General features: G+C 41.3%; 7 protein-coding genes across 8 annotated transcripts; 2 read left to right on the top strand and 5 right to left on the bottom strand.

Moving 5' to 3' along the window:
- Positions 1–543: 543 nt before the first annotated feature.
- Positions 544–6,878, bottom strand: snx5 (sorting nexin 5). Its single transcript, XM_083696022.1, has 13 exons — positions 6,744–6,878; positions 5,568–5,672; positions 5,344–5,454; positions 4,902–5,023; positions 4,568–4,691; positions 4,177–4,272; positions 3,959–4,064; positions 3,744–3,819; positions 3,499–3,538; positions 3,280–3,366; positions 2,795–2,954; positions 2,601–2,686; positions 544–2,504 (listed from the first exon to the last, which is right to left on the bottom strand). The coding sequence occupies exons 1-13, from the start codon at positions 6,777–6,779 to the stop codon at positions 2,454–2,456; spliced, it is 1,200 nt and encodes a 399-aa protein (XP_083552148.1). The 5' UTR covers positions 6,780–6,878; the 3' UTR covers positions 544–2,453.
- Positions 6,879–7,293: 415 nt separating this feature from the next.
- On the top strand, positions 7,294–8,899 carry mgme1 (mitochondrial genome maintenance exonuclease 1). Its single transcript, XM_083695332.1, has 4 exons — positions 7,294–8,053; positions 8,162–8,402; positions 8,526–8,658; positions 8,755–8,899. Exons 1-4 carry the CDS (start codon positions 7,516–7,518, stop codon positions 8,887–8,889), a joined length of 1,047 nt encoding a protein of 348 aa, XP_083551458.1. The 5' UTR covers positions 7,294–7,515; the 3' UTR covers positions 8,890–8,899.
- Positions 8,900–9,531: 632 nt separating this feature from the next.
- LOC310822813 (glycine N-acyltransferase-like protein 3) lies at positions 9,532–12,864 on the bottom strand (the record flags this gene model as incomplete). Of its 2 annotated transcripts, XM_083695333.1 has the most annotated exons (7): positions 12,808–12,864; positions 12,119–12,281; positions 11,741–11,865; positions 11,451–11,561; positions 11,243–11,351; positions 10,894–11,020; positions 9,532–9,931 (listed from the first exon to the last, which is right to left on the bottom strand). In XM_083695333.1, the coding sequence occupies exons 3-7, from the start codon at positions 11,813–11,815 to the stop codon at positions 9,532–9,534; spliced, it is 822 nt and encodes a 273-aa protein (XP_083551459.1). In that variant the 5' UTR covers positions 11,816–11,865; positions 12,119–12,281; positions 12,808–12,864. The 2 variants fall into 2 exon arrangements, with proteins under 2 accessions (XP_083551459.1, XP_083551460.1); XM_083695334.1 differs by lacking the exon at positions 12,808–12,864 and having other exon boundaries at positions 12,199–12,521.
- Positions 12,865–13,782: 918 nt separating this feature from the next.
- On the bottom strand, positions 13,783–15,179 carry LOC310822933 (glycine N-acyltransferase-like protein 3; the record flags this gene model as incomplete). The annotated part of the gene is made up of 5 exons (XM_083695515.1): positions 15,035–15,179; positions 14,773–14,880; positions 14,555–14,675; positions 14,348–14,480; positions 13,783–14,182 (listed from the first exon to the last, which is right to left on the bottom strand). The coding sequence occupies exons 1-5, from the start codon at positions 15,107–15,109 to the stop codon at positions 13,783–13,785; spliced, it is 837 nt and encodes a 278-aa protein (XP_083551641.1). The 5' UTR covers positions 15,110–15,179.
- A 400-nt stretch (positions 15,180–15,579) lies between these two features.
- Positions 15,580–17,227, bottom strand: cst3 (cystatin C (amyloid angiopathy and cerebral hemorrhage)). The gene is made up of 3 exons (XM_083695872.1): positions 16,941–17,227; positions 16,320–16,430; positions 15,580–15,920 (listed from the first exon to the last, which is right to left on the bottom strand). The coding sequence occupies exons 1-3, from the start codon at positions 17,145–17,147 to the stop codon at positions 15,846–15,848; spliced, it is 393 nt and encodes a 130-aa protein (XP_083551998.1). The 5' UTR covers positions 17,148–17,227; the 3' UTR covers positions 15,580–15,845.
- Positions 17,228–17,519: 292 nt separating this feature from the next.
- On the top strand, positions 17,520–21,170 carry ephx5 (epoxide hydrolase 5). Its single transcript, XM_083695350.1, has 9 exons — positions 17,520–17,628; positions 17,889–18,108; positions 18,286–18,466; positions 18,584–18,793; positions 18,997–19,126; positions 19,538–19,752; positions 20,126–20,234; positions 20,359–20,481; positions 20,669–21,170. Exons 1-9 carry the CDS (start codon positions 17,606–17,608, stop codon positions 20,868–20,870), a joined length of 1,413 nt encoding a protein of 470 aa, XP_083551476.1. The 5' UTR covers positions 17,520–17,605; the 3' UTR covers positions 20,871–21,170.
- A 132-nt stretch (positions 21,171–21,302) lies between these two features.
- mad2l1bp (MAD2L1 binding protein) lies at positions 21,303–23,390 on the bottom strand. The gene is made up of 3 exons (XM_083696355.1): positions 22,994–23,390; positions 22,493–22,788; positions 21,303–22,351 (listed from the first exon to the last, which is right to left on the bottom strand). Exons 1-3 carry the CDS (start codon positions 23,382–23,384, stop codon positions 21,824–21,826), a joined length of 1,215 nt encoding a protein of 404 aa, XP_083552481.1. The 5' UTR covers positions 23,385–23,390; the 3' UTR covers positions 21,303–21,823.
- Positions 23,391–25,056: the final 1,666 nt, after the last annotated feature.

Below are 25,056 nucleotides of genomic sequence, written 5' to 3'. Positions count from 1 at the left end.
TGGACCACTGGACCACCCCAGGCCACATGCTAGTCCTTTAAGGAGTGGATTCCTGCTAATTTTACAGCAGATTAATGATTTTTGGTGATTGATAATTACTTATTTTAGCAATGTTATGCCTGAACTCCAATACTATCATTATGAAGAAAGCAAAACCAAAAGTTTATATTCAACACTTGTATGTGTCTTTTCCTTTCTTTCCAGGATGCAGATACCACCATCTGCTGGCATGAAAGTGCCATAATCCTGAATCAGCTCAATATTATCAGGTTTAAGGTGCATTCCAATAGTGTGTCCGCTAATGTTTGCTTAATTCCTTCTCAAAACTCATTGGATAAGATTCCTCCTAAGGTTCCTCCCCTTAGTCATCTAAAGCTTTTTGAGAAGGAAGTGAGAAGAGACAATGTGATGAACAGAGGAACAAAGGACTATTGAGATGCAACCCTACAGTCCTTCTCGGAAATAGAGGTTTGAGTTAAGCAGGTCTTGCAATTCTGTGTGAGAGGACTACAAAGTTGAATTTGAGAAAGAAGGTTCCACTACTTTAACCACAATACACACTTTATTCAGAGACAGACTCAGAGAGGATTTTGGGAAAGTAGGACTTCTTTAATGTCATTATTGCAAATCTTAAAAATGTAGATGCTCCGTAAGAAAGAAAACAACACTATGTCAAATCATTCACACAGTTGGAATCCATTAGAAATACATTCAGATATCAAAAAACACTATTTCTTGACACCCTACCACGTGTATTACCTTCATAGTGCATTTGTACATTTATCTCATCTCAACACATCTATAACTTTGTTTCAATATGAACCCTTTTGGTTCACTGTTGAGTTTTCACAGGTAATAAGTTTAGGCCTGGTAATATAAAGGTTTAATCAGTAACAAAAGCAATTGGAGGGAAAACGTATAAGCCCCCGCATTTTAAAAACAAATACAGCATCAGCATTAAAAGGCAAGGAATTGAGTGGATGGTTAGTGTTGTGGGTGTGTTAGTAGAGCAGGTGCACTGCAGGCCACTTGTAAATACAGATAGAAATCAATGCATGACATGCAGCGGTGTAATTGCGATTATTTAGGCAGTTGCTACAGCCTGAATACTGAAAGTCAATCTCCTCTGAACAGGTGCTGTGAATAAGAACAGTTACTCTCTTATAGACAGGTGTATGAGTGTGATTTGCCTTGCAATCTATTGTCAAGTACTCACTTCTGCTTAGTAAAAAATAAATGAGCCACCCCAACTGACTGCATATGTGTTTATACAGCAAGTGGTGGCAGGGGGTGGAATTAGCTGACTGGCTCTCACATCCTTGTGGTGTAATATGTGTGGTAGATGATTCATCAGCACACAGTGAGCTACTATGGGTGGAGCTCACTGACTGTGTCAAAGGCCTCAGCCCACTGAGCACACATTTCATTATTTTATTCCACATTCACTTATTTACCACAAAAGCTAGTGCTGCTTCTCACATAGGCAGAGAAATGCTGAGTTCCAAATCAACCCTCGGCCCCTACGAGTTACATTGTAATCCTGTCAAGAGAATGCACATCTTTAAACAAAAGGAATTTGGCACCAGTTATTGAAAAGAATGTGAGTGCAGTCTATGTTACCATTCCTGAGGTATGGTCTTTCTGTGTGGTACCACACAGTTGGGTGTTATTGGTTTTCTTAACTATGAAAAAGAGCACTTCACTGGTGGTTTAGTGGAATCTGGCATGGTCACAGTCTAATCTCAGAGTATGGGAATAGAGAGTACATGGACCTTTACTTAAGCACTAAATTACAATGTTTTTTTTCTATTCACTGTATGTCCTCTGTCTACATGGTCCTGTCTGTAAACTGTTTCATTACTAACCACAAAAGTCAGCTATCAGCATACTGACTGTATGAATCATTAGAGTGGTTTAAAGTGGCTATGCAATGAAAAGTAAAGAAAAACTGCATTTCTATACACACTAAAAACAGACTCATTCACAACAAATCCACTGTCTAGTTACTGTTATGCTACAGTAATCTGTGTTTATGTGTGCTGGAGCCAGCGGTTTAGAGTGATGCCTATAAGCAAGCCAACATTATCAAGGGGCATAATTCCACGATCCGCATCATCAAACATGGAAAAATCTGAGAATACAAGCATATCCATAAAACAAAATTCATCATATAATCCTTGATTCATAAAAAGATGTAAGAGAAAGATCGTAAGAGTGCTGGCCGCCCCAGTCCCTGAATGCTATCACAAAAGGTGTGGATTCCATGGGTAATGGTAGGGACAGGAAGGGGATCGGGGTACAGGGAATCTGTAAACATGGAGACAGACAGCTAACAGACAGCTGCTCTTGTGCAGGTTTCTGAAGTGGCATCTGACCCTGGGGGTAGGATGGGGGGTGTCCAGGTTCCCTTCTCAGAGGCTGGTTCCATAGGTAATGGTTAAGGAAGGGAGGGGTCAGTTGCTTTTGAGTAGCTCAATGCAGCCCTGCAGGAGAGCCATGTTGTTCTGTGGAGTCAGAGGAAAAATGAAGTATACAATAAACTGGCTTGAGATATCTGGTCAAACGTAAAAAAACAAATGTAGAGGCTTCAGTGCACTCACCTTAGCGTGCTTTATTTCCAGCTCCGCCATCTCTATTAGGTTCTTACGGAAGGCCACAACACGCCTGCCCTTAAAACTGGTGAGCTCTGTGAGGAAAAGACCATACTGTTGTTACATTACACTGTACTGTGTCACAGAAGGAGAACTGATGCATGCACGTGCACAGACACGCACACACACACACGCACACACACCTCTCTTTCCAGACTCTGAAAGCTTGTCAAACTTCTTCAGGCACTGCTGCTGGTGCTCCTCTGCCTGGGTTATGTCTTTGGTCTTCAGCCGTGCCTTATCCAAGGCTTTGTTAGAGTTCTCATAGTCAGCCAGGGCCCTGGCACGCCTGTACAGCAGGTCCTGAAAGACATGCCACCATGTTTCAGATACAGATGGAAGGGCTACACTAGAGTAGTAATGACTGACACTACAGTTTTCTGGTATATTGACATACTAGTCAGAGGTCTGATCAACTCAGATCTAACAGCCATCTGCTGCTAGTAAACGTTTCATATCCCCAACATTGAACTGCAAAAGGAAAATGCTGTCTGTCATTAGATTTGACAAAGTTATGTGCCATGATTAAGTAGTGCTTTGTCTCTCCTCCATCTTTCACCTTTCACCTCCTGCATGACACAAAACCCTGTGTTTACCATAGATTGAGAGACAGTCCAACGTGGCTCACCTTGGCAGCCTGGATGTCCCTCATGTAGTATCTCAGCAGCTCTGTGAGCTTCAGCTCCTGGTCAGATGCCACTCTACCCTCCACTTTCTGCAAGACGAAACATGAAAAACAAATATCACCATGCACACACACGCAAAACAATAACAATCTATTAGCTCCATTAAAAAAAGGAAAGGCATATAGAAAGGTGAGGATGTGCAGAACAGAATTGAATTTTACCCTGAGCTTCTCAAATAGGTCTGCAAACTTCTCAAGGTGCCTAAGAGAAATGCACAAACAATGAACACTGAAAGTTAAGTCTACAAACAGTGGTTTCTCTTGCTGATAGGGATGGGATTCGATCAGTTAGTTTCACAGTCATGAATATATAGGAATGTTTCCACAAACTAGCATAAAGCCACTTAATTGAAGTTATCTAACTACAAGTATAGTTAGTACTACAGTATTTTCATATCTGTACTCACTTTTTGAGTGCTGTGTTATCATCGGCAGAGAGACTGTTCAAAGTGGCAGAGATGTGAATGTAATCATCAGCAACATCTAGGACCGGAGAAAATGGCATTCAATACAAAACTCAAAAATGAAAAAACTTTAATTTAATCCATTTTAAAAAAACAATATGAATAAAGAGAATGTCATACATCTGTGAGAAAAAGCTTTGTTCTTATAATACTCATACTTTTGTGAGAGCGGGTCATTTTCTCTGCTTTGGCAGTGGAATCTTTGATCTTGCTGGAATAATCAAGAAGGAAGGTCTTCTCCTGCTCGAAGAAGTCATCAACTTCCTGCAAAAAAAATAATATTCCAAAGACAAACTTTCTGCATGTCTCAGTCACATAGAAAAACAGATTCTGGTCTCGTCCTGGACCTGGTAACCAAGCACCTTTATCCCTTTACCTTTATCCCTGAGATGATGACCTCATCAGCGCTCTTGACCATGTTCTTGAAGAAACCCCCAAACATTTCCTTAGCATTCTTCCTCCGCACGCTGAGCTAAATGGACAAATCACAGAAAGGGAAAACATTCAGAAAACCCAAGCCAAGCATATCTCTGAATAGTTATTCAATGAGTTTAGTTGACAAAACCCTCTCAGCTGACCTCAGTTGACCGACAGCAGCACTGACAAAGAATAAGATGAACTAAGCAGTATGTATGTCATAGACATGTCTGTTATGCTCTCTCCTTCATCTCCCTTCTTTCTCTATATCCTCTATTTCTGCCTCTTATAGCTAGGAAAACCAGCAGCAAAGTAGAAAGTCGGTCTTGTGAAGTGTCAGTGGGACTCACATCCTGGTCATACTCCAAGAATATTTGGAAGTTTCTGTCCTTGCTCAAAATGGGGTGAGAGGACAGTCGCTGCAGGAAGACTTCATGGACTTGAACAGTCTTCTTAAACACAGCCAGATACTCACTGCGAAAACAACACACACAATTATCAACTGATAAAGCACACACAATCAAGCTTTTTTATCAGCACAAAGTCATAGTTCAGATCAGCATAGCTGTTCAAGCAGATACATAAAAACAATATTTCTAAAATATGTATAAATACATACATAATTATTTTTTACAAAGCATATGTTGAGTAAGTTTGAATGCAGTAATAACAGGTAAAACGCACGCCTCCAACTCCTGCTTCATCTTGGTGTATTCCTCCTTGGTCATGGTGGCTTCACCCTCCCCCAGTTTGTGCATCTTCTCCCTTGGGCTCTCAAAGTCAGGCTTTGGGGGAGCTGGAGGAATCTAGAGAGGGAGATGAGAAACAGAGAAGTGACAAATAAAGAAGTGAGTGAATGGAGTCTTATGCCACTTGTCCCATGTCATGTCACAGCTGTAATAGACCTCATACAGAGGGCCCTAAAGCACTAGGACTACAGTATTACACCCCCCTCCCTCTTCCACAAGCCTCCCCCTTCATCAAAGCACCACCCCCAAATGTAATGGCCCTCATTACAGTGCCCGAAGCTCTTGTGAATTTTTGGCTGCAAACTATGTTGTAAAAACACAGATCAGAGTGTAGTGTGGGCAGTGTGTATGTGTGAGAGATGGACACAGATGCTTACAATGAGGCCAGCATAATCCTCCGTCTCAACCAGCGTGTCATGGAGCCAGATGAAGTCCTCATGTTGTCTGGGAACTGAAAACTCTGGCTTCTGGAAGGAGCTGAGTGTGGTCTGGGGAGATGGAATCAAATACTAGTCTGTAATCTACATAATGTTAGCTTAATAGCTGAATGGACATTAATGATAATATTTGGCTTGGACAGAAATAATAAGTGAGTTTTTACTTTAGTATGGACAGTGAACTTGACTTTGTCTCGTTCACAGAGTGCGTCAGGAATGTCAATGAGAAGAGACGCATCGTTGTTTAGGTCCACAGACACAGATCGCGCCTAAGGGGGAGAAACAAGTCATGATCATCCTACTGAGACAGGAATTCACCACAATAGCTATGCCAGGAGATTCACAGGAGTAACAAGGCCACTAAAAACAGCTTTTCTTTGAAAATCTGAGATCTGGTATCCCATCTACCCTAAAGTATTATTATCCTGTGTTTAATGATGTGTTCACGACAGTCACGAAGTCATCTGCCAGTTCTCACAATGTCTGGATAGGTGTTAAACGTATCAGGTAACGGAAAAACATAGAATCATTTTCATGTTCTAAAAAAATGGGCCAAGAGGACACTACTCTCTTATTGCTCTCCACTGAGCATCAGCTCCTAACTTGTCATAACAAAAGGCTGGATAGGATTCTAATTTCTTTGACAGTCAGATGGCTTAAGCCCTACTGATCACAACCTGGAAATGCATTCACTCTAGAGGTTGGTTTACACATGCTAAATTGAAGCAGCAACCTCTAGATGTTTTCCTCAGTGTCAGTCAAGTTTCTAAAGAGTCTGGGGGTAGGCATATCATCACATTGATGATGCAGATTTTCAACAGAAATAAACTGGGGACGTTTCCTCTGGAAGTTTTAACAGGAAATGTAAAAAAAAAAAAAAGAAAAAAAAAAAGAAAGAAAGAAAAAACACAGCCCATGTAATCCAAACCACTGTCACTTCTAAAGCAACAAACTGAGATAAGTGCGATTTGGGGATGGACAACTAGCTGGCAGCCCATACCAGAGCACAGGATTATGGTTCAAGGCAAGGTTACAGTAATAATATCATAGTGTACTATAGTTAGCTTCTGCAATAGCTGAGAAAGGGCTTAGTCTAACTCATGGAACATTCCAGAAACGACATATTAATAAACACATGCATACATAAACAAAGGTTTTGTATGTATAATCTATATTTCTTTCTTATATTAAGCTATTGATCATATTTATAGAATTTGGAACATGGAACGTTTACATTCCAGGGATTAGTCAGACCCCAAAGGAAGCGGACATCTCACTTCAACTTCTTGGTAACATTAACTAATGCAAATAGGTAGCTAGCAAACGCTCATGTCGCTTACCTTTTCTTTTTCACTTTCATCAAGGGTAGATGTCATGATTGGGAGAATACAGAGTTAAATGGTAAAAACTTGATGGATTGTTCTGTCAGTAAAAACTCCTCCACCAATGCTAGCTAGCTACAAGTCCCGTTCCCGTCTGGGCGTCTCTCGTTCTGGGTCCCGCCCCTATGGGCTTGATTTGAAATTATGGAAAATATCTAAAGCAGAACTTGCACTAAATAGCTGTCAGGTTTCGAGTTCCATACGTGAATTAAATACTTTATTGTTTTTTTTGTTTGTCTGTTTTTAAAAAAAAAAAAAAAAATGTTTTACTAGTGACAGTTGTACGCAAATATGACAGTCGTGTGACATTCATATAGACCAAACATTTGTTTAGAAATACTTCAAAAACTTTCGTCCACAAAAACACGGACATGTTCCAGAGACACACAGTTTTAACAAGAGAGCATTGTGGGACTTGAAGGTTTTTACAGCATTTCCACAAGCATAATTGACTAGAGAAAAACTTCAATCCCCATCGTCTATATCAACCTATCAACCAGCAGGCGCGTGGTTTTTGAGAATTGTAAAAGCGACCTGTATCCAGAGATATTAATAGAAGATGATTATTCAACCTTCATTTTGCGTTCATCTTCATATAACCTAACTAAACAACCTAAGGCGTTACCCATTTGAATCACGATTCACGAATATAGCCTGACTATATAGTAGAATGGAGAAAGAACTGTGATATCTCAAAAACATTGACCTGTTTTGGAAACAACGAACAAGAATGCACGTACGCCAGATGTTGAAGCGCGTCCAGTGTGCCAGCGAGTCAGTTTGGCTGATCTCCGGACTGCACGCTCACCGTAGCTCCATATTTGTCAAGAGTTTCTCTACATCGTATTTGGTAAGATCTCGTAAGAAGAACAGCCTATACAGTTCCGTAGACAGTGATCGCTACTCCTCACTTGTCAAGTCAGTCGTTTCCTCCCGAGTCAGTTCACAAACTCCCGAGAACCTTGAAGAGGAGGATGTGCACATCTATGGACCTGTTGTAAAATCTCAGACACCCTCTCTGCGACCAGCTCCAAAAGGGCCTAAAATCCTTCACCCGTTGCTAAACCACGATAGGACGTATGAAACTGGAGAGTTTGGAACTCCTGCACGAATCATCTTGCAGAGAGGTCAAGGCAGGTCCTCGGTCCCAAGCGTGACCCGCATCCTTCAACAAACTCTATCCCCAGAACAAGTGTTCTACTTGGAGAGATGGAAGAGGAGGATGATTGCTGAGCTGGGGGAGGAAGGTTTCAAGGAGTACAGTAAAAGTAAGAAGTCTACATTTTGACCCCTTATATGTAATTATATGATAACAGCATGATTATGTACTTATATGTATTATATTATATGTATTGATCCAAAGGATTTTGTGTTAGATCTTTTCAGGCAAGGGAAGCTTTTCCATACGGCAGTGGAGGGCATCCTCACATTGAGAGAGACATCTGGGGAGGATACGGAAGCTGGAAAGATATCAGAGACTCTACCAGAGGTGGATGGATACATGGAGAGTATTCGAGAAGTACTGGAGGATGTCAGCAGAGTGAGAGCTGTTGAAAGCACAGTGCAGCATGGGACACTAAATTATCTGGGCATTGTGGACTGTGTGGCCTACTACAGGTAAATATGTCTTGAATAATCAAGAGGGAGAAAAATTGTACCTGTCTATTACATTGGTGACTACATTTGATCTTATCTTACGTCTTCTTTGTGATTCCTTGTGTTTTGTGATTTTGTCCTCAGGGGTGTGCTGTGTGTTATTGACTGGAAGACCTCAGAGAGGCCCAAACCCTACCTCAACAACACGTATGACAACCCTCTTCAGGTGGCAGCTTATGTTGGAGCCTTAAACAACGATGTGAAGTACAATTACCAGGTGTGATTAAGAACAACATCATTTGCCACCCAATCTCTTACCATTGAAAATGATCTGACTTCCATATATGTCCTCAATTCCTGGCCTCTCTTGCAGGTTGAAAATGGACTGATTGTGGTGGCCTATAAAGATGGCTCACCTGCACACCCTCATTTACTGAGCTCAGAACAGGTCCTGCAATACTGGGAAAGATGGTTGGTCCGACTGGAGGAGTACATGGAGAAGGGGTGAGTGACTTGAAGGAGCCGTGACTTGAAGGAGTTTGATAACCTGCTCAACAATGGATGAAAATTGTATACACCTTGTTTATCTGAGTCTTCTATGCTTTGCCACTCCTCACAGATTTTGGAGGCATTTAAAGGAATATTTCAAAAAACTTATTTAAAGCTGAAAATGTACCACTTATCTTATGCCTTGTACAACCTTTCTTTTCCAAACATTTGTTTTTGTCTTTTCAAGTAGAAATATCAGTTTTTTGGTCATGAGGGAAGTTTTTGTAGCCACCTCTTATGTCTGACTATGAATGTACACAGTTGAACCACTAGATTTCAATGTTAGTCTGCCAAGATAATGCATGGCCGCTAGCCGTGAATTAGAAACTGACTCTGTCTTGACAAATATCATGTTTTATGCAATTAAATCATTTGACAACTTTTCTTGACATTTGCAGACAGTGACCAAGTGATATCTAAACAATTTGTTTGAATTATTTGTCAACATGTAATTCTTATTTCAAACCACAAAGTTTGCATTGTTTGCATATTCCATTCTCAAGCAGTGATACACTCTCTACACACACATTGCTTGTTTCCTATTTGGATTTAGTTTAGTTTTTTTTAATGACTGTTGATTCCACTCATATGAAGCTTGTAGTCACAACCTGTTAAAAACAAACCAAGCAGCTCTGTACAAAGGATCTTCATTGAAGCCTAGGTCTTTGAAGAGCTTGTAGGAGAGTGTGTTCTCCTCCTCTATGAAGCAGTACACTGGGTAGCCTTGAGCATGGAGTTTCTTTGCCATGCTGCTGATTAGAGCTTTGGCATAGCCTTTTCCCCTATACTCTGGTAGTGTGAACAGCATGCCCATGGCACAATATGCATAGGTCAGTATCCAGGCTATAGGATGGCCTTCAGCATCCAGCACACAACAAGTGGGGAAGTGTCGAATCATATTCTGTATCATTCTGACACTATGCTCCTCATCCCCAAATTTCCAGGACCTATTAACTAGATCAACGTGAGATTCATCCAGGGAGGTCATTGACAGTGCAGGGCTGATGTAAAAACACAAAGAGAGACATGAAAGACACACACTCTAATGTCCGACACTGCAAGTCCATTTCGGGAGGTTTATATTATTATTAGGGAAGATGTTGTTGTTTGGAACTTTGAACTGAATTTCGCTGCAGTGTCTTGAGGTGGCAGTGAAGGGGGAGCTATTCTGCCCCCCTACCTTGAGATCCCTTCCACCGAGGAGACAAATGGCTGGGATCTCTGTGGGATGTTTTATGAGAGGGGTCGGAGCTGTGATGTCATCAGTATAGAAGCGATAGGATGAATTCTGATTGGTCTCCTTGCAAACAGCTCCTAATTTAAATACTTTAGTCTATATAACAGGGGCAAAGGGACAAATTCATTTTCTTTTCTTTGTTCTGGTCTTTGGTTCTCGTCATGAGCTGCGAGTAGCTTTGTAACAATGACCTGTAGTAATTTCTCTTTTATCTAGTAATTTATCTATCATTTGCAATTGAGGGTATAATGTAACATTGTTCTATTAAGTATTTGCCATGTAATAATTGTATAAGTATACAGTATTATTAAAGCCGCATTTGATTCATTCTATTTGACAATTCTTGCACTAAATCAGCACAAGCTCAACAATTATTTGCACATAGTGATAATTACATTACTTGGAGTCAGATTATCAATATTAGATATGCTTTGCTATTAACAAAATATAGCCAAATGTCTTGGCCAAACCTTCACATGGAAACTACCATTATTAGAAATGGTCTACAGCAGATTTCCAACAAACTTACCCCCTGCTCTAGTTTTTAAAGGGGTCCTTTATAATAGTGTTGGTTCATGATCATGTCCATCCCAGTGTCACAGTATTGGAACAGAGTGTGTGTGTGTGTGTGTGTGTGTGTGTGTGTGTGCGTGCGTGCGTGTGTGTGTGTGAGAGAGAAAAAGTAAATGTATGTGTGTGTGTATGCCTGTACATTGTCCAAGGTACCTGTCTACGGGAGAAAGATGGGAGATATCATCAAGAGTCATCATGTGGCACACAGCAACCTTGTCCCCTGACACATTTCTCTCTGAAGCCACTGTCCTCACCATCTGCTCATGGCAAAGATCTGTGCCTGGAATGGGAAAGATGCAGCACATACTGTATTAACTAGACAGCACAATGCAACAATGTGAGGTCTGATTCTGCATGAAGACATGTAAATGTACAGTGATGTAGGCTTACAACATTTTACATAACATGACAATGACAATAACATGAATATTGAGATCCAAAGGTCATGATTTAATGAGTAGGGAAAAAGGGAGAGGGCAAAGGACAAGTTACGGGTAGTTACCTAGACAGAGGTACTTGGTCCAATCTATTACACTTGCATTTGCAAGGATTTTCCTGAGGGTAGTTTCATCTTTTGTAAAAACACATATGTCTTTAAATAGGTCACCATCCTGCAAAATGAAGAATGAAGACAAACAGTGAATACATTTGTAGGTTATTAGAAATTAGAGTGCATTTATTTCTTTAGGATTCTTCTTTAATTGAGTTACCTGCTCATATTGCGGTAGGCAGAGAATACCATTGAACTCTGGCCAGCGGTCCACTAAAACATTAATCGGGTCTGACTTAATTCTGTTCATGAGGATAATGTAACCATAAACCTTGGGGAACAGACATGTTAAATCAATGTTACCTACTCCAAGACACAACCCTATGTAGTTCTACTTCTGCTGTTCTGTGGATAGGCAGAGATGTAATATACAAAGTTTCTAAAATCCATAAATACACCGAATTCAAAAGGCATATGCCTTTACACAACATGCCATATGCCTATACACACCTGTTGAGACTGGGGGAAAAGGTCCTTCAATTGTGTCTCGGCCAGCTTCAGCTGCTCTTCGGTCAGAAGCTCCATAACAAGCTCTCATATGTAGCTGTGCAGTCAGCGTGTGTGGTAGGAGCAGGCTGCCTCCAACAGAAGTATTTTTGAATAGTCCCAAATTCAATCAAAAACGTTTGCATTTTAGATTTACATAACAATAGGCTAAACCACACAAATGTAGCCTACCACTTTTCATACCACAGTCAAACGTACATGTAGCAAGTCAATTTACCATAGTAACAGTAGTTTGAATAAAACACCCTGAAGGGGTAAAACAATCATATACGGCAATATAGTCTAGATATCACATAAACAAGAGGTGAGGCAACACCTCACCTCTTGATTGGGACTTCCAATACGTATCATATGCAGTCAGCAGTCCCCAATCCCCAATAAGAAAGCATTGTAGCTGTCACCGTTCTAACTGGGTAGTGCTTTGTCGATCGTATTCTAGGTGCGCGCGATTTGCAAACTCCAGCGGCGGATGATCCGTTCCGAGCTGTCAGAATTTACGGTAAACACGGCTGAGGAGTTGTCGAAAATAAAACGCTAATGGTGGAGACAATGATAAATGTAGTCATGCCGGAATCTAAGCTATGGCACAGTATCGCACCTCATATTTTATAAGGCACCAACAGAATACTTGGAATTTGTGTTTTCGAGCGACTGATATCGACTGGTCGTTAGAGGTCACTGCTGATACTGACTTTTGTGTCTCATCTAACGTCCGACCGCAGCTAATGTCTCCTACATATTCTCACCTCGAGTTAGCATGCCCCTTAAACATGGGGCAGCCATACAGCCATCAAGGCTGTAAAGTCACCGGGTTCCTCCTTACAACCTATCAAATTGTTAAGTTGAAACAAATTTGTGAAAGAATGCCCACTGACTTCATAAAACATACATTACGAAGTGGGTCACGCTTCTTCTACCTTACTTCCATAAGTGTTACACAGCGTTCAGCCAATCAGGTTGCCTATAATAAAAGTATATAAAAGTTATAAACGTTAAAAAGTGACGCTTACTGAAATAGGACTTTGTTGAATTGTTGGCTCCTTGTTCAGTAAGCATAAAAAATTAATAGCGCCACACTGTGGTCAAACACAATCATATTCTATGGGTTAGGCGAACACAGCCCTATGCCAAATGTCATCACTCAACCAGATCAAGAAATATAAATATAGATTCAAAACAGATATAAATATGCACCACCATGTGACAGATCAGAATATGACTGCATATGTTACGTCCTGAGATTGTTTGTTTGGTAGTGATGTACCCCACCATGTCTGATTTCTAAGCATGTAAGTGATAGGACCTTCATCAAAGTTTATTGGTTCAGAGCGGCCATGTTGTTTATGCTGCTTGGCTAACATATTTTTTCATTGATAGACCTTGGTCCATAGATGCTGTATATGGATTTCCATGCAGATTGGCTCAGTGGTTACATAAGAGATGTCATTTGAGTGTCACTACTTAGACCCCTAATAATAATAATAATAATAATAATAATAATAATAATAGGAGAAAACGTCCCATTGTGCTCACAGCAGTCGTCAGAAAAAGTAGAAGTAGTTTTCTATTTCTATTTAAATGTTGGAGCAAACTTACCCTAAAAAAATGTCAATTTTTCAAGAATAGGCAGCTGGGTTGCAGCTCTGATGGAATTGTGTTACAAAGTGCATTTTGTTATGTGTTGACTTCTGCGGTAATAGGTAGCTCATTAGGCTTACGGCATGGGTCATGAATTTGTTGGAATGTGTAAGTACACAATGGTGTTCTTAGTTCCTTGTCTATAATTCCCATCACTCAGTCTCCATTGTTCAAAACAACACTGACTGAAAACAGGCCATAATATTACCAATACCCATAGAAGCACAACAAACTGGCCACACAAGAACATCATTTTTGGACATATAATTCATTCTTTCTGAGCCTTTAGTAGACCTACATTTCATATGGAGGTACAATACTACATAGTATAGAGACAGCCCATGGCACTAATAATTGAATTCAAACCAGGCAGCCCTGTACAAGGGATCTTCAGTGAAGCCTAGGTTTTTGAAGAGCTTGTAGGAGAGTGTGTTCTCCTCCTCTATGAAGCAGTACACTGGGTAGCCTTGAACATGGAGTTTCTTTGCCATGCTGCTGACCAAGGCTTTGGCATAGCCTCTTCCTCTGTACTCTGGCAGTGTGAACAGCATGCCCATGGCACAGTAGTCATACAGTAGGATCCAGGACACTGGCTGCCCCTGGCCGTCTGTGATGCAGCATGTAGGAAAGTGACTTATGAGATGTTTAATGTTCCTGTACCCCTGCTCGTCCCCTCCAAACTTCCAAGTTTTATTCACTAATTCAATGTGTGATTCATTCAGAAAGGACATCCTAGTTTCAAGGTCACTGTGGGTTTGAGAAATAAAGAAAAGAGTAAGTTGGGGTAAGTTGGAATGTTGACATGAAATGACCCCAATTTAATCCCCATGATACAATCATGATCACTAAACCTAGCCCAAGTTATTCAGACAATTATACATGACAGATCTGGCATTAGGTCAACCAGTGTACCTGTTGGATGTGATATGGGGCAGAAGACTAGGATCTTGTAATGTCATGAGATGCACCAAGGCAAAGCCTCTCACATTTACCCCTATGGAGGTGGCTACTTCTTTTAACATAGGGGCATGACATATATCAAATCCTGTTGGATAAAACAGTGTTAGTTTCCACTCACTTAGCTTAAGACAAATTAAATTCTCCGTAATGAACGATTACCTCCTATTAAGAAATATGTGCTCCAGTCAATCGCATTTTCTTCAGTCACCATTCTTTTCAAGATTTGTCTATTGGTGCAGTATAAAGTGACCTTTTTCTTGTACTGTAAAGCACTTTTGTTCTGTTGGATAAACAAAAATATTCAGAGTGTCTGCTTTGTTGACAATGTGTTATATTGCCATGTAAACTTTGAACCCGAATGCAACATACAGACTGACCTTTGCATCTGGTCGGCAAATAATAACCTTGAAATCAGGCCAGGTGTCTACAACTATCTCCAATGTGTTTGGCTTATTTCTGTTGAGACCAAACAGGAATCCATACACCTACAGGACAGTGTAGATTTAACTAAGGATTAATCATTATTGGTTATAATAATCACACACTATTGTCCTATAGGCTAATATACTTTATATCACATACTATTTCTGCTAATGCTCCGCAATATTATTAAATATCGTCGTCAATTGTGGCGAGTACCTTTGAACTTTTCGGTAAGTGTGACTGTAGTATTCTTTCAGCGATCTGGAGTTCATCCGAATTCAGAATCTTCATTCTTACTGTAGAAGGACGCAGTCAAACTGCAAAACAGTATATCTGGATAGCCTACGATGACACTGCCTGAAATCAGACACCGCTGTGTACGAAGTCTATTAGAAAATGTTTTAGTATTTCAGTGTTTGCTGACTTCCCTCCACCCAGTCTCCAATTGGCTAGAATACTAGTTCCACTGTGTACCTTTGTGCATCGTATTCTATTGGCCTCTCAGTTTTTCCCCTAATTTTTTTTCCCAGCAGTGGGGCTCTCTCTCTCTCCCCCCCCCCCCCCCCCTTATGGTTAGTAAAAGTAACCATAATCTAGCTAGGATAGTCGACAACAAATGGTGAGGGGATTTTTTTGGGCAAAAGGTTTGTAGCTTAGCGCTAGCTAGCTATACCTTATTGTAGCTGCTCAACCCTGTTCATTGAATAGTAGTCTAAGCTAAGTCCTTCAACAAACAAGAGGCAAAAAAAGTACCACATGGAGATGTCCCAAACTATTTATTTTGTAGAAAGCTTTGCTGCATAGCATACGAACCATTGTATTAACTAGAAAAGGTAGCCTACATTTTCAGAGGAATCATATTCAAGGAATCATATTCAAGAAAGCAAAGGTTGCTTTTATATTAATGTAACAGTAATATGTTTGAAAGTCAATAATTGCTTTGTCAGAATACTGACAGGGAGTTTGCACTGCTCTAGTAAACACATACTATTAGTTCATGAGTGAGACCTCTTCCTGGGCCTTATAGCTAGCAGGAGTACTTTATCAAATGAATAGAGCTCAACCATGGGCGGCTCCACACCTCAAATGTGCACTGGTATGTCTGTGGGGACAGGAAACAGTGAGTTGGTTAAGCACATCCATTCAGGCATCAAGCTGTTTAGAGAATAGTCTAGTAATAACAGAACTCAACCTCAGTTATATACATATACATACTTTAAACATAGGCCTATATCTAAACTCAATTTTACAGTTTGGCAGGCTATGACATGGTAGATGTAAAGTATGATCCTTGGAATATCCCTAACCCTAGCTTTAACCCTTGCCCTTACCCTGACCATTGTTGAATGTCGAACATAGTAGGTTCATTATCAATCCCCCTCCCAGCCAAAATATATGTACTTCATGTGTGATGTTCTTTATATCATCATATTATTATATACAAGTAAAAGTATGGTATTTTCTTTATATAGGTCTGTATGAATTACTGAGTGGTCTTTACCAGAGCCATCTCTGGGTCCTCAGGAATGCTGCACAGTTTCTCTGCGCCACCCTTCCTGCATGAGGTTCTAGCCATCTCCACGGTGAAGGAATACTTAATGCCAGCCACGATCTGTAGAGAAGAGGTGTGTCAGACATGGTTTCCTTTCATTGTCATTGTCTCAGGGATCAAGCAGAACCACATATTTTGTTCTTCCAAAGTCGTGATATTTCAGTTTATGTAGTCAACTAGGGTGCAAGTGGTCAACTGAAGCTAACCCTGTGGGGCAGTGCAGTAAGTGACTTCCTGGACTGATGAGAAAAAGTAAAGTAAATTCCAGCAAGCATTCACTATTTTGCTTCATTAAACTTTATTTATCCTGTGTTTTTTACATCAGTGCAGATGATGAAAAAATGAGAGGTGGAAAAAGCTGGAGACTCGTGACTGACTAATTCAGGCCTGATTCAAGACATCTGCATGATTTGATGCAAGCAGCCAGAGGATTGAGAGATCTAGGTGGACGGTTGACTCATTCACAACATTTGGGCTTTATATGTCTTCAAATAAAAAACAAAACAACCGAGTCACTCACATTTCACTAAGCTGGCATAAAAAGCAAATGTTGTCTTGTAAAATACTTACTTGTCTCTCAGCCTTGATCACTTTGGCCACTTGCCTGACGTACACGTCGTTAGTTCTCTTGTTGTGTTCGACCACGGCGAATTCTAAGGCGTCTTTCACCCCCGCATCTGACAGGTTTGCGTCCAAAGCACCTCCAAGCATTTGAGCACTCGCTACGGTGATGACCACCGCGAGCAAAGGTAGTACGATTTTAAAATTCATGATCATTTCTTATAAAATCTCAGAGGTTCGCGTCAAATAAACAACGACAACAACCAGACGACGTTATATAAACACTGACGTCAACGTCTGCTTGTTGAGAGAGGTAGGGCTTCATCTAATTCAACCAATGAGGACAACGATAGATGCTAGTTTTGTAATAGGTCCTCTCTGGACTTGCAGATTTTTGCTTATATAACGACATTGCAACAAGTGAGATTAATGATTGCATATGTGTCTTATTTTACATCATCGTGCACTGGACATAGGTCAATAGTAATAGCAAGCACCCAATGCAATCGCTATCCTTCAGTTGAATCCTGTCAGTGGTTAAACCAAGCTAGTTGAACCAGTCACTTTACTGATTCGTAACTCAAACATACTTTTGTGCTGATAACACACAGAATTGGCTTCTCTTTAAAGAGTCCACACCTGGAAGGAACCACGTACGTCATAGCCTAGCCACTATGCAGACCATTGAAGATATGAAGTGAGTACAGCATTGTTTAGAGACGCCGATAAATTATATTTGATCAAAAACTTTGACAAACGATCAACTGAAATACTTAATTATATGTGCGTAATGTTACAGCTACCATGTTCGACTTGATCAAAACTTTTAGTTTGATCAAGATCTTTTGTTACACCTTATGCAACAGTATTTTTTCAGTGTGCGTGTGTGTGCCCGCGCGCTGCTGCCTACATGTTCATACTGAACAGTTATTGTAGGCCTATATATTTTTATTGCAGACAAGCAATCTTCAGTTTGGATCCTACCAAACAGCAGCAGCTTTTGGCAGTGGGGTCAGCAGTGGCAGTGGGGGGGCTACTGACTTACCTGATGTATAGAAAGAGGGAAGCCAGGAGCATCCCTATTGGTGAAGGATGGTGGGGGGCAGGAGATAAGCCTCTGTCAGAAGATGAGAACATTTACCCCTTTGAGGTTCAAACGTCAGATGAAGAAATAGAGGTAATAGAGGTAGCAAACTTAAGAACCAATAAGAAGAACAATCTCCAATGTTATGTGATGAGAGAAAGGGTAATATGTTATAATTATGTAATAATGTTTGCAATGCTATAGGCCTATTTGAGGAAAAAGCTGCATGCCATATTCTATTAATGAGATACTTGGTGTCTTCCTCCTCAGGACCTTCATTCACGTATAGACAGGACACGCTACACTGACCCCCTGGAGGATGCACACTTCCAATACGGCTTCAACTCCACCTATCTCAAGAGGGTGGTTTCTCATTGGAGGCATCAGTTTGACTGGAAAAAGCAGATAGCTGTGCTGAACAAGTATCCCCACTTCAAAACCAGAATAGAAGGTAGGTCTTATGAATTTTACAGTGACACTTACAATAGTGTGTCTCATTCAGAATTTCTCAGGAATTATTCTGCAATATATTATACACTAGTTTCCTTAACCCCTGATTCCCCCTCAGGGTTGGATGTGCATTTCATCCATGTGCGGCCACCACACCGTGAGGGTCAGAGGGTGTTGCCTCTCATGCTTGTGCATGGTTGGCCTGGCTCTTTCTTTGAGTTCTACAAGATCCTTCCCCTGCTCACTGATTCCCAGGATGGCCTTGTGTTTGAGGTTATATGCCCATCCATCCCTGGATATGGCTTCTCACAGGCCCCGCATAAACAAGGTGATAACTCCACACCACAACAATACTGTGACACACGCACCTTGGCTGGAGGGGTAGTAGAATCTATATAATTAAATAAGGTTTTGCTAAATTGCTCTTATAGAAAACAATGTCCAAACATATTTGACAGTAAGTGACCAATACTGAGATCACCAGACTAGTTGATGCTCATGGACATGCTCTGTGCTTTGGTGTCCCTCCAGGATTTAACTCTCTGGCTGCAGCGAGAGTCTTCCTCATGCTGATGGAGCGTCTGGGATTCTCAGAGTTTTACCTGCAGGGTGGGGACTGGGGCTCCCTCATCACTGTCAACATGGCCCAGATGAAGCCGCAGTAAGAAATGAGTCAGGTCAAACCAAGGTTTAAGAGTACCATGGCAAAAAAAAATTCCATCACCAATTTGTTTTCCTATCAGGATCTTTGTTAGTCTTAATCATGGCCATGGTGACTGGCATTTACTGTCTTCCAAACAATCCTCTCAGTATGCAAAATTACTGAGAAAACCGCCATACCAATGTATCACAAATAGAGGAAAAGCAAAACAGGAAAGCAAAACAAGTTTGGAATTCTGCAGCTCGCAAATGCATTTGTGAGCTGCATGCTATTTATTTTAGGTCCACATGAATTATCACAAACCTCTCATGAATAGTGCACAAAGATACACTCCCCCCCCTTTCAGTAATTTTTCCCCAATGATTTCTCTCAAATGAGTAACAAACTGTCATTATTCACTCTGCCTGTGAGGTTTGTGAGGGGTCTCCATCTGAACATGTTACCTGCACAGCGGAGGGGGTTTGGTGTGCTGTTCTCTATTCTGATTGGCCGCTACCTGCCCTTCCTGGTTGGATTCACTCAGGAGGATGTTCAAAGACTATTCCCTTTCATGGAGAAGAATGTCTATGAGATCCTGAGGGAGACCGGCTACATGCACATTCAAGCCACCAAGCCAGACACGGCAGGTTAGAACAACACCATAAATTGCATAGACTTGAAAGTAAATCATAACATTATCATTGCTTACAGGCAAAGCTTGTACATTGCCAGGTTTTTTTGTGAACTTGCTTCTTCTCAGGTCTGAATATCATGCGATAATAATCACCATGGTCTATGTTGCCTGAAATTGATTTAATTATCTCCAGTGTTTGTGTCCCATTGCGGTATGGTTAAGAATGCACCTTAAATGTAAAATGAAATTGCATAATGCCTTGATAGGCCACACCTTGTTTTTCTCCAGGCTTGTAAATTAATTTGCTTGTGTGCTTTGTCTATGCTCTATACCACCACTCTGAGGTTTAGCTCTAATCATGTCAAATACAATTTCTCCCCCTGCAGGCTGTGGTGTGAATGACTCTCCAGTGGGACTGGCTGCCTACATTCTGGAGAAGTTCTCCACCTGGACTGACTTTAAGAACAGGCAATTGGAAGACGGGGGATTAGAGAGGTAAAAGATGGAAATTCCACCCTGTTTAATGGAAAAAAAATCAAGGTCAGATGTGACACAAACACTAGAAATTAATGAACAGAAAATGTGTTGAGGAAAATGTCGCCTTGCTTTCCTGTTTCAGTAAATTTAGTCTGGATGACCTCCTGACCAACATTATGATCTACTGGACCACAGGCTCTATCGTCTCATCTATGCGTTTCTACAAAGAGAACCTGACGAACATTGAGAAGAGACTGGATACTCGGTGTGTGTGCTCTGCTATGTGGGCTTCTCAGCTTTCACTCCACTCCACAGAGCCTGTTATTTCATCCATGTGAAACCCTAATCATACTTCCTTTGTGTTGTTGCATATGTGTACATGAGATGCTCCTGACAGGGGTTTTTAATGGGTTCAAAGTGGGGTAGATGTTAATATACTTTTCTTTCCTCAGAACTGGGGTGTTTGTGCCCACAGGCCTGGCAGCATTCCCCAATGAGCTGCTTCACTGCCCTCTGCCCTGGGCACGAAATAGGTATCGAAACATCTGTTCTTACTCCTACATGCCTCGGGGTGGGCACTTTGCTGCCTTTGAAGAGCCCCGTCTTCTGGCTGATGACTTTGTGCAGTTTGTCAAGAAAGTGGAGAAGTTATAGAGCAAAGGGCAAACACTCATTATGATTGTTATATATGCACCAAAATACATCTAAGGCTTTTTTTTTTTATCAATACTCAAAGGCATAACTGTAATAATCAAGCATATATTTTAACTTGATTTGTTGCCACAAATACTCAGTAATAATCTCATACAGTCTAGCTCAGTGATTGTAATTACTCATTATACATCCATCAAAAACATTATGGAGTAGTACTGTATTTAAGAAACATAATGATTTGCACTACTGCAAGATACAAGTTTGCACTAATCTGAGATACAAATGTTCCATAATAAAATACAAAACACTTAAGTGACTTCCAGATTGCACAAAAACTGTTAGTATTTGTGAAGTAGCCACAAACATTAAGAGTCCAATCCATGATGCATTAAGAACATATATTTTAATAATGTAAATGTCTACAATCATCCACAAATCGTTCATACATGAAGGAGAAGTTAGGGAGCTGTCAAAAAGTGCAACATGTCGCTAGTCATTCTCTGGAGAACAGCATTGACCTTGAACAGTGACATGCTGTCATTGACATGCTGCCAAGTGTTGTTTCAGATGTATGTTTATTATGCAATTGAGGCACAAAACCAAGAGACATCTAGGATATTGTAGTCACACCTGATACTGAGTATCCATAATGAATACCCCATCAAGCTTTATGTAGGCTACTCTGTGATACCTTTCAGCACTTTTACCACCAACCACCCCCAGTGCTTTTATTACAGCACTAAGTCCCACATCATTCATTAAAATCTGTATAGTTTGGTAGCCCACAGGAATGCCATTCATTCAACTGAATTACAATAAAAACACATTGCCCCTCGGCACAGGGTTTTAGAGACGGGGGTTCCTGAGAGAGAGGTTTTGTATTCAGACGTGTTCACCCTGCCCCTTTAAACACCTCTTATCCCATCATATGGCTGTGGCCCTCTCCTGGCATGTCACTTGTTGAATCCCTTGATGGGCATGGGGGCCTGGAACCACACATAATCCTGCCAATCCATCGGCTCTGCCTGAGGTGGCCCAGAGACGTCAGGATCACAAGACAGGGCAATAACCTGGTTCTTTACCCGTGTGGGCACCTTGAAGTCCAGTTTTGGCCGGAACCAGCCAACGCCACAATCCCTGTGGCCAAGGACCATGACTGTTGTGGTCATTAAGCGGACAGGTCTGGTATCAGACAAGAGGTCTGCCACAAAGAGTGTGCGAAAGACTTGCCGCAAGCAGGCAGAAACTCTGAGGCTCCGGCTGCTAGCAGCTAATATAACTGCTTCCATGTTGACCTCGTACAGCTCCTTAGGGAGCACTGGGGAGCCACCCAGCAGAAGCAGCACACGAGGCACCAGGCTGAGGGAAAACAGCACCTCCAGCTGCTGTAGCACCTCTTCCAGCTCCTGGAGTGTGCGCTGACTCTTGCGCCAGTCCAATCCTGCCGACTGCACTGGTCTCCAGCCCACCACCTCCTCACTCTAGACAGGATGAGAAGAGAGACTGGGGTCAAACAAACAAAAACTCACAAACATTCCTTATGAGAAGAGCAGCATTATTGTTAGTCATGAAAGTTGAATACAGTTGTTGTGAGGAAGTTTTACATCAGCCACTGCACTGACCTGCACAGCAGCTTGCTGCTTTTTCTGAGAGTACACCAGCTGGTCATAGGTCATGGGCAGCTGCTGTCTCTGGTACAGGATGCACTTGAGGATCTCACTGACGAACCGACAGCAGCCCTCTTGTGTGACAGAGCCTGGGAAGACCACCTCCACACGACCATCTTCCCGTGCCTTTCGCACTACCTCTGCATCATCAGCCTCCGTCTCCCCAGTAGGAGTCGGATGGGGGGCAGCGCTGCCGGCCACTGCCACTGTGGTCCTCTGGCTGGGGCAGTCCTCACGTGGAGAATTCGTAGCTTTACAAATAGAACATTTAAGAAGTTTAGGTTCACGATCTGTGATCATGATGTCGAAAAACACATTAGCTAGCGGAGAAGATGTTAGGAGGTAAGCTACTAACAGCTAGCTATCATCACACTAGGAATAGGGCAAAACATAGCTAGCTAGCTGGTTAGCCACAGAACTGCGAGACGAGTAAATGAGGACAGGACTCGGACTCACCAACATCGCTCGGACCGGTGATTACCACACCGGGGATTATGACAGCCTGAATGCAGTTTTCCTTGTCTTCTATGCTAACATCGATGACATTTTTCGAGTTTAATTCAACATCTGACACCAGATCATTTGTCTCGGGGACGTTTCGAGTGTTCATACATTCATACATTTCCTGTGTTGAAAGTAGTCCAGAGCCAGAGGTTTCGGTTGTAGGTCCGGATATGTCATTTACATGGCCCAGGCCGTTACATTCTGTATCCGATTCCTTTAGTGTGTCGATCCCTCTTTCCAGTGAATTTGAGTGACACATTTTCGTTCGGTCATCGCGGCAATCTTCTGTAAAGTTATTTTCCATGCTCACTTCGAACACATCCCCACATTGCTCCTCCGCCATTTCTGAAGTTTCGAATCTCCCCCGTTGGTGGTGGAGCAGCAGCATCATGGGAAAAACTAGACGATTCAATTCCAATTTAACCCCCACGTCCTAACTCCTAGGCACTCCATGTTGACTTTAACGGTTTTTACTAAAGCGTTTTATCCCATGGGTAAAAGACAGAAATAGTATGGGTACATTTATTGTTCTTTCACACAAACATTGAAACTTTGGCAGTCAATAGATAAGGAGGAATTTTGAAGTAGACGCTAACAAACGATTTGGAACGGAACCCTACGTCTGCTCGTTTCGTAGTGTGATACTCCCCGTTTCTATCCCGAGTGAGTGGAGTTTGTGGCTGGTGGAGTGTAAGCGAACGACAAACGAATTTGAAAACGCCCCTGGCAATGACAACTACAAAAATAATTTCCAGAATTAACTTCGTGGGCTTCGTGGTCTTATTTTAGTAGTAGAAAACGTTTAAAGATGGTTTGGACTATAGATAGACAGATTTGCTGGGTAGTTGAAGGAAATTAAAGATGGTTTAGTTGGTTGGATGGCTGCATGGTTGGTTGGTTGGTTGGTCTGTTTGTCTAGTTGGATGGATGAATTGATAGATGGGTAGATGATAGATAGAGGATAGATAGATAGATAGATAGATAGATAGATAGATGAGGGAAAGATAGATAGATAGATAGATAGATAGATAGATAGATAGATAGATAGATGAGAGGTAGTGGATAAAGTTAAAGATGGTTGGATGGATGGATAAATGAATAGATGAAAGAGGATGGATAAATGAGAAAGGAGAGGTATAACTAGATCAATAATTAAGAGGTTAATCAGTATGGGTTATACAGAGTGAATAGCAGTGACTGGTTAGAGGATGATGGCTAGGTAGTTGAGGGGTTGACAGGTTAGATAGATATGAGGTTGGAAAGATAGACGGATAGATAGATAGATAGATAGATAGATAGATAGATAGGTATGTTGAGTCTGCGGTAGTTCAGTGGAGTGGGTAGGTTTAGTGGTTGAGAGTGGGGTAGAACTGGTAGCCAAGAGAGTGCATTATTGTGTAATCATTCTAAGAATGTGTTCTGCAGGTGTCCTGTTTTTAGTTAATTTAATTTTCCGCTCTGGCACTGCGAGTTCACGTTGAACCTATTTCACATAATTGAAATGAGCGCTTTCATGAATCTATCAAAAATGTTTACATGCCATGTGCAGTGATGAGAATAAATGGCCTGTCTGTATTTGACTGTTCTTCGACATTGTGTGACATCCCAAATATTAACACGTACTGTAGTAAATACATTGAATAGAGTCAGTGGCTACGGCCATGGGAGACATTCCGAACATTAACACTTATCAAATACATAAGTAGGCCTGCCCATTCTAATCAAATACATTTAATATAATTAGTGGGTACGGCTGCATGCAACATTCCAAACATTAACCACAGTGGGGGAAGGTGAGCAAATTGTAGTGTATTTGGCATTCATAACCTCATATCCAATTTGTAGATGCCTACTGTCTGTATTTGACTGTTCTTTTTCACGCATTGAAGAGTTGGAAATAAAACACAGAACAATAGATTACGGGTCAAACATAAGACATACATTTATTCCCAATAATGAAGCGAACTCAACACAAGTGGTCACATGACTAACTCACACATAACAGTATTGCTAAA

This window comes from Argentina silus (genome assembly GCF_951799395.1).
Source record: "Argentina silus genome assembly, chromosome: X".
Lineage (NCBI taxonomy): Eukaryota > Metazoa > Chordata > Actinopteri > Argentiniformes > Argentinidae > Argentina > Argentina silus.
This window is presented reverse-complemented; position numbering and strand designations above follow the sequence as displayed.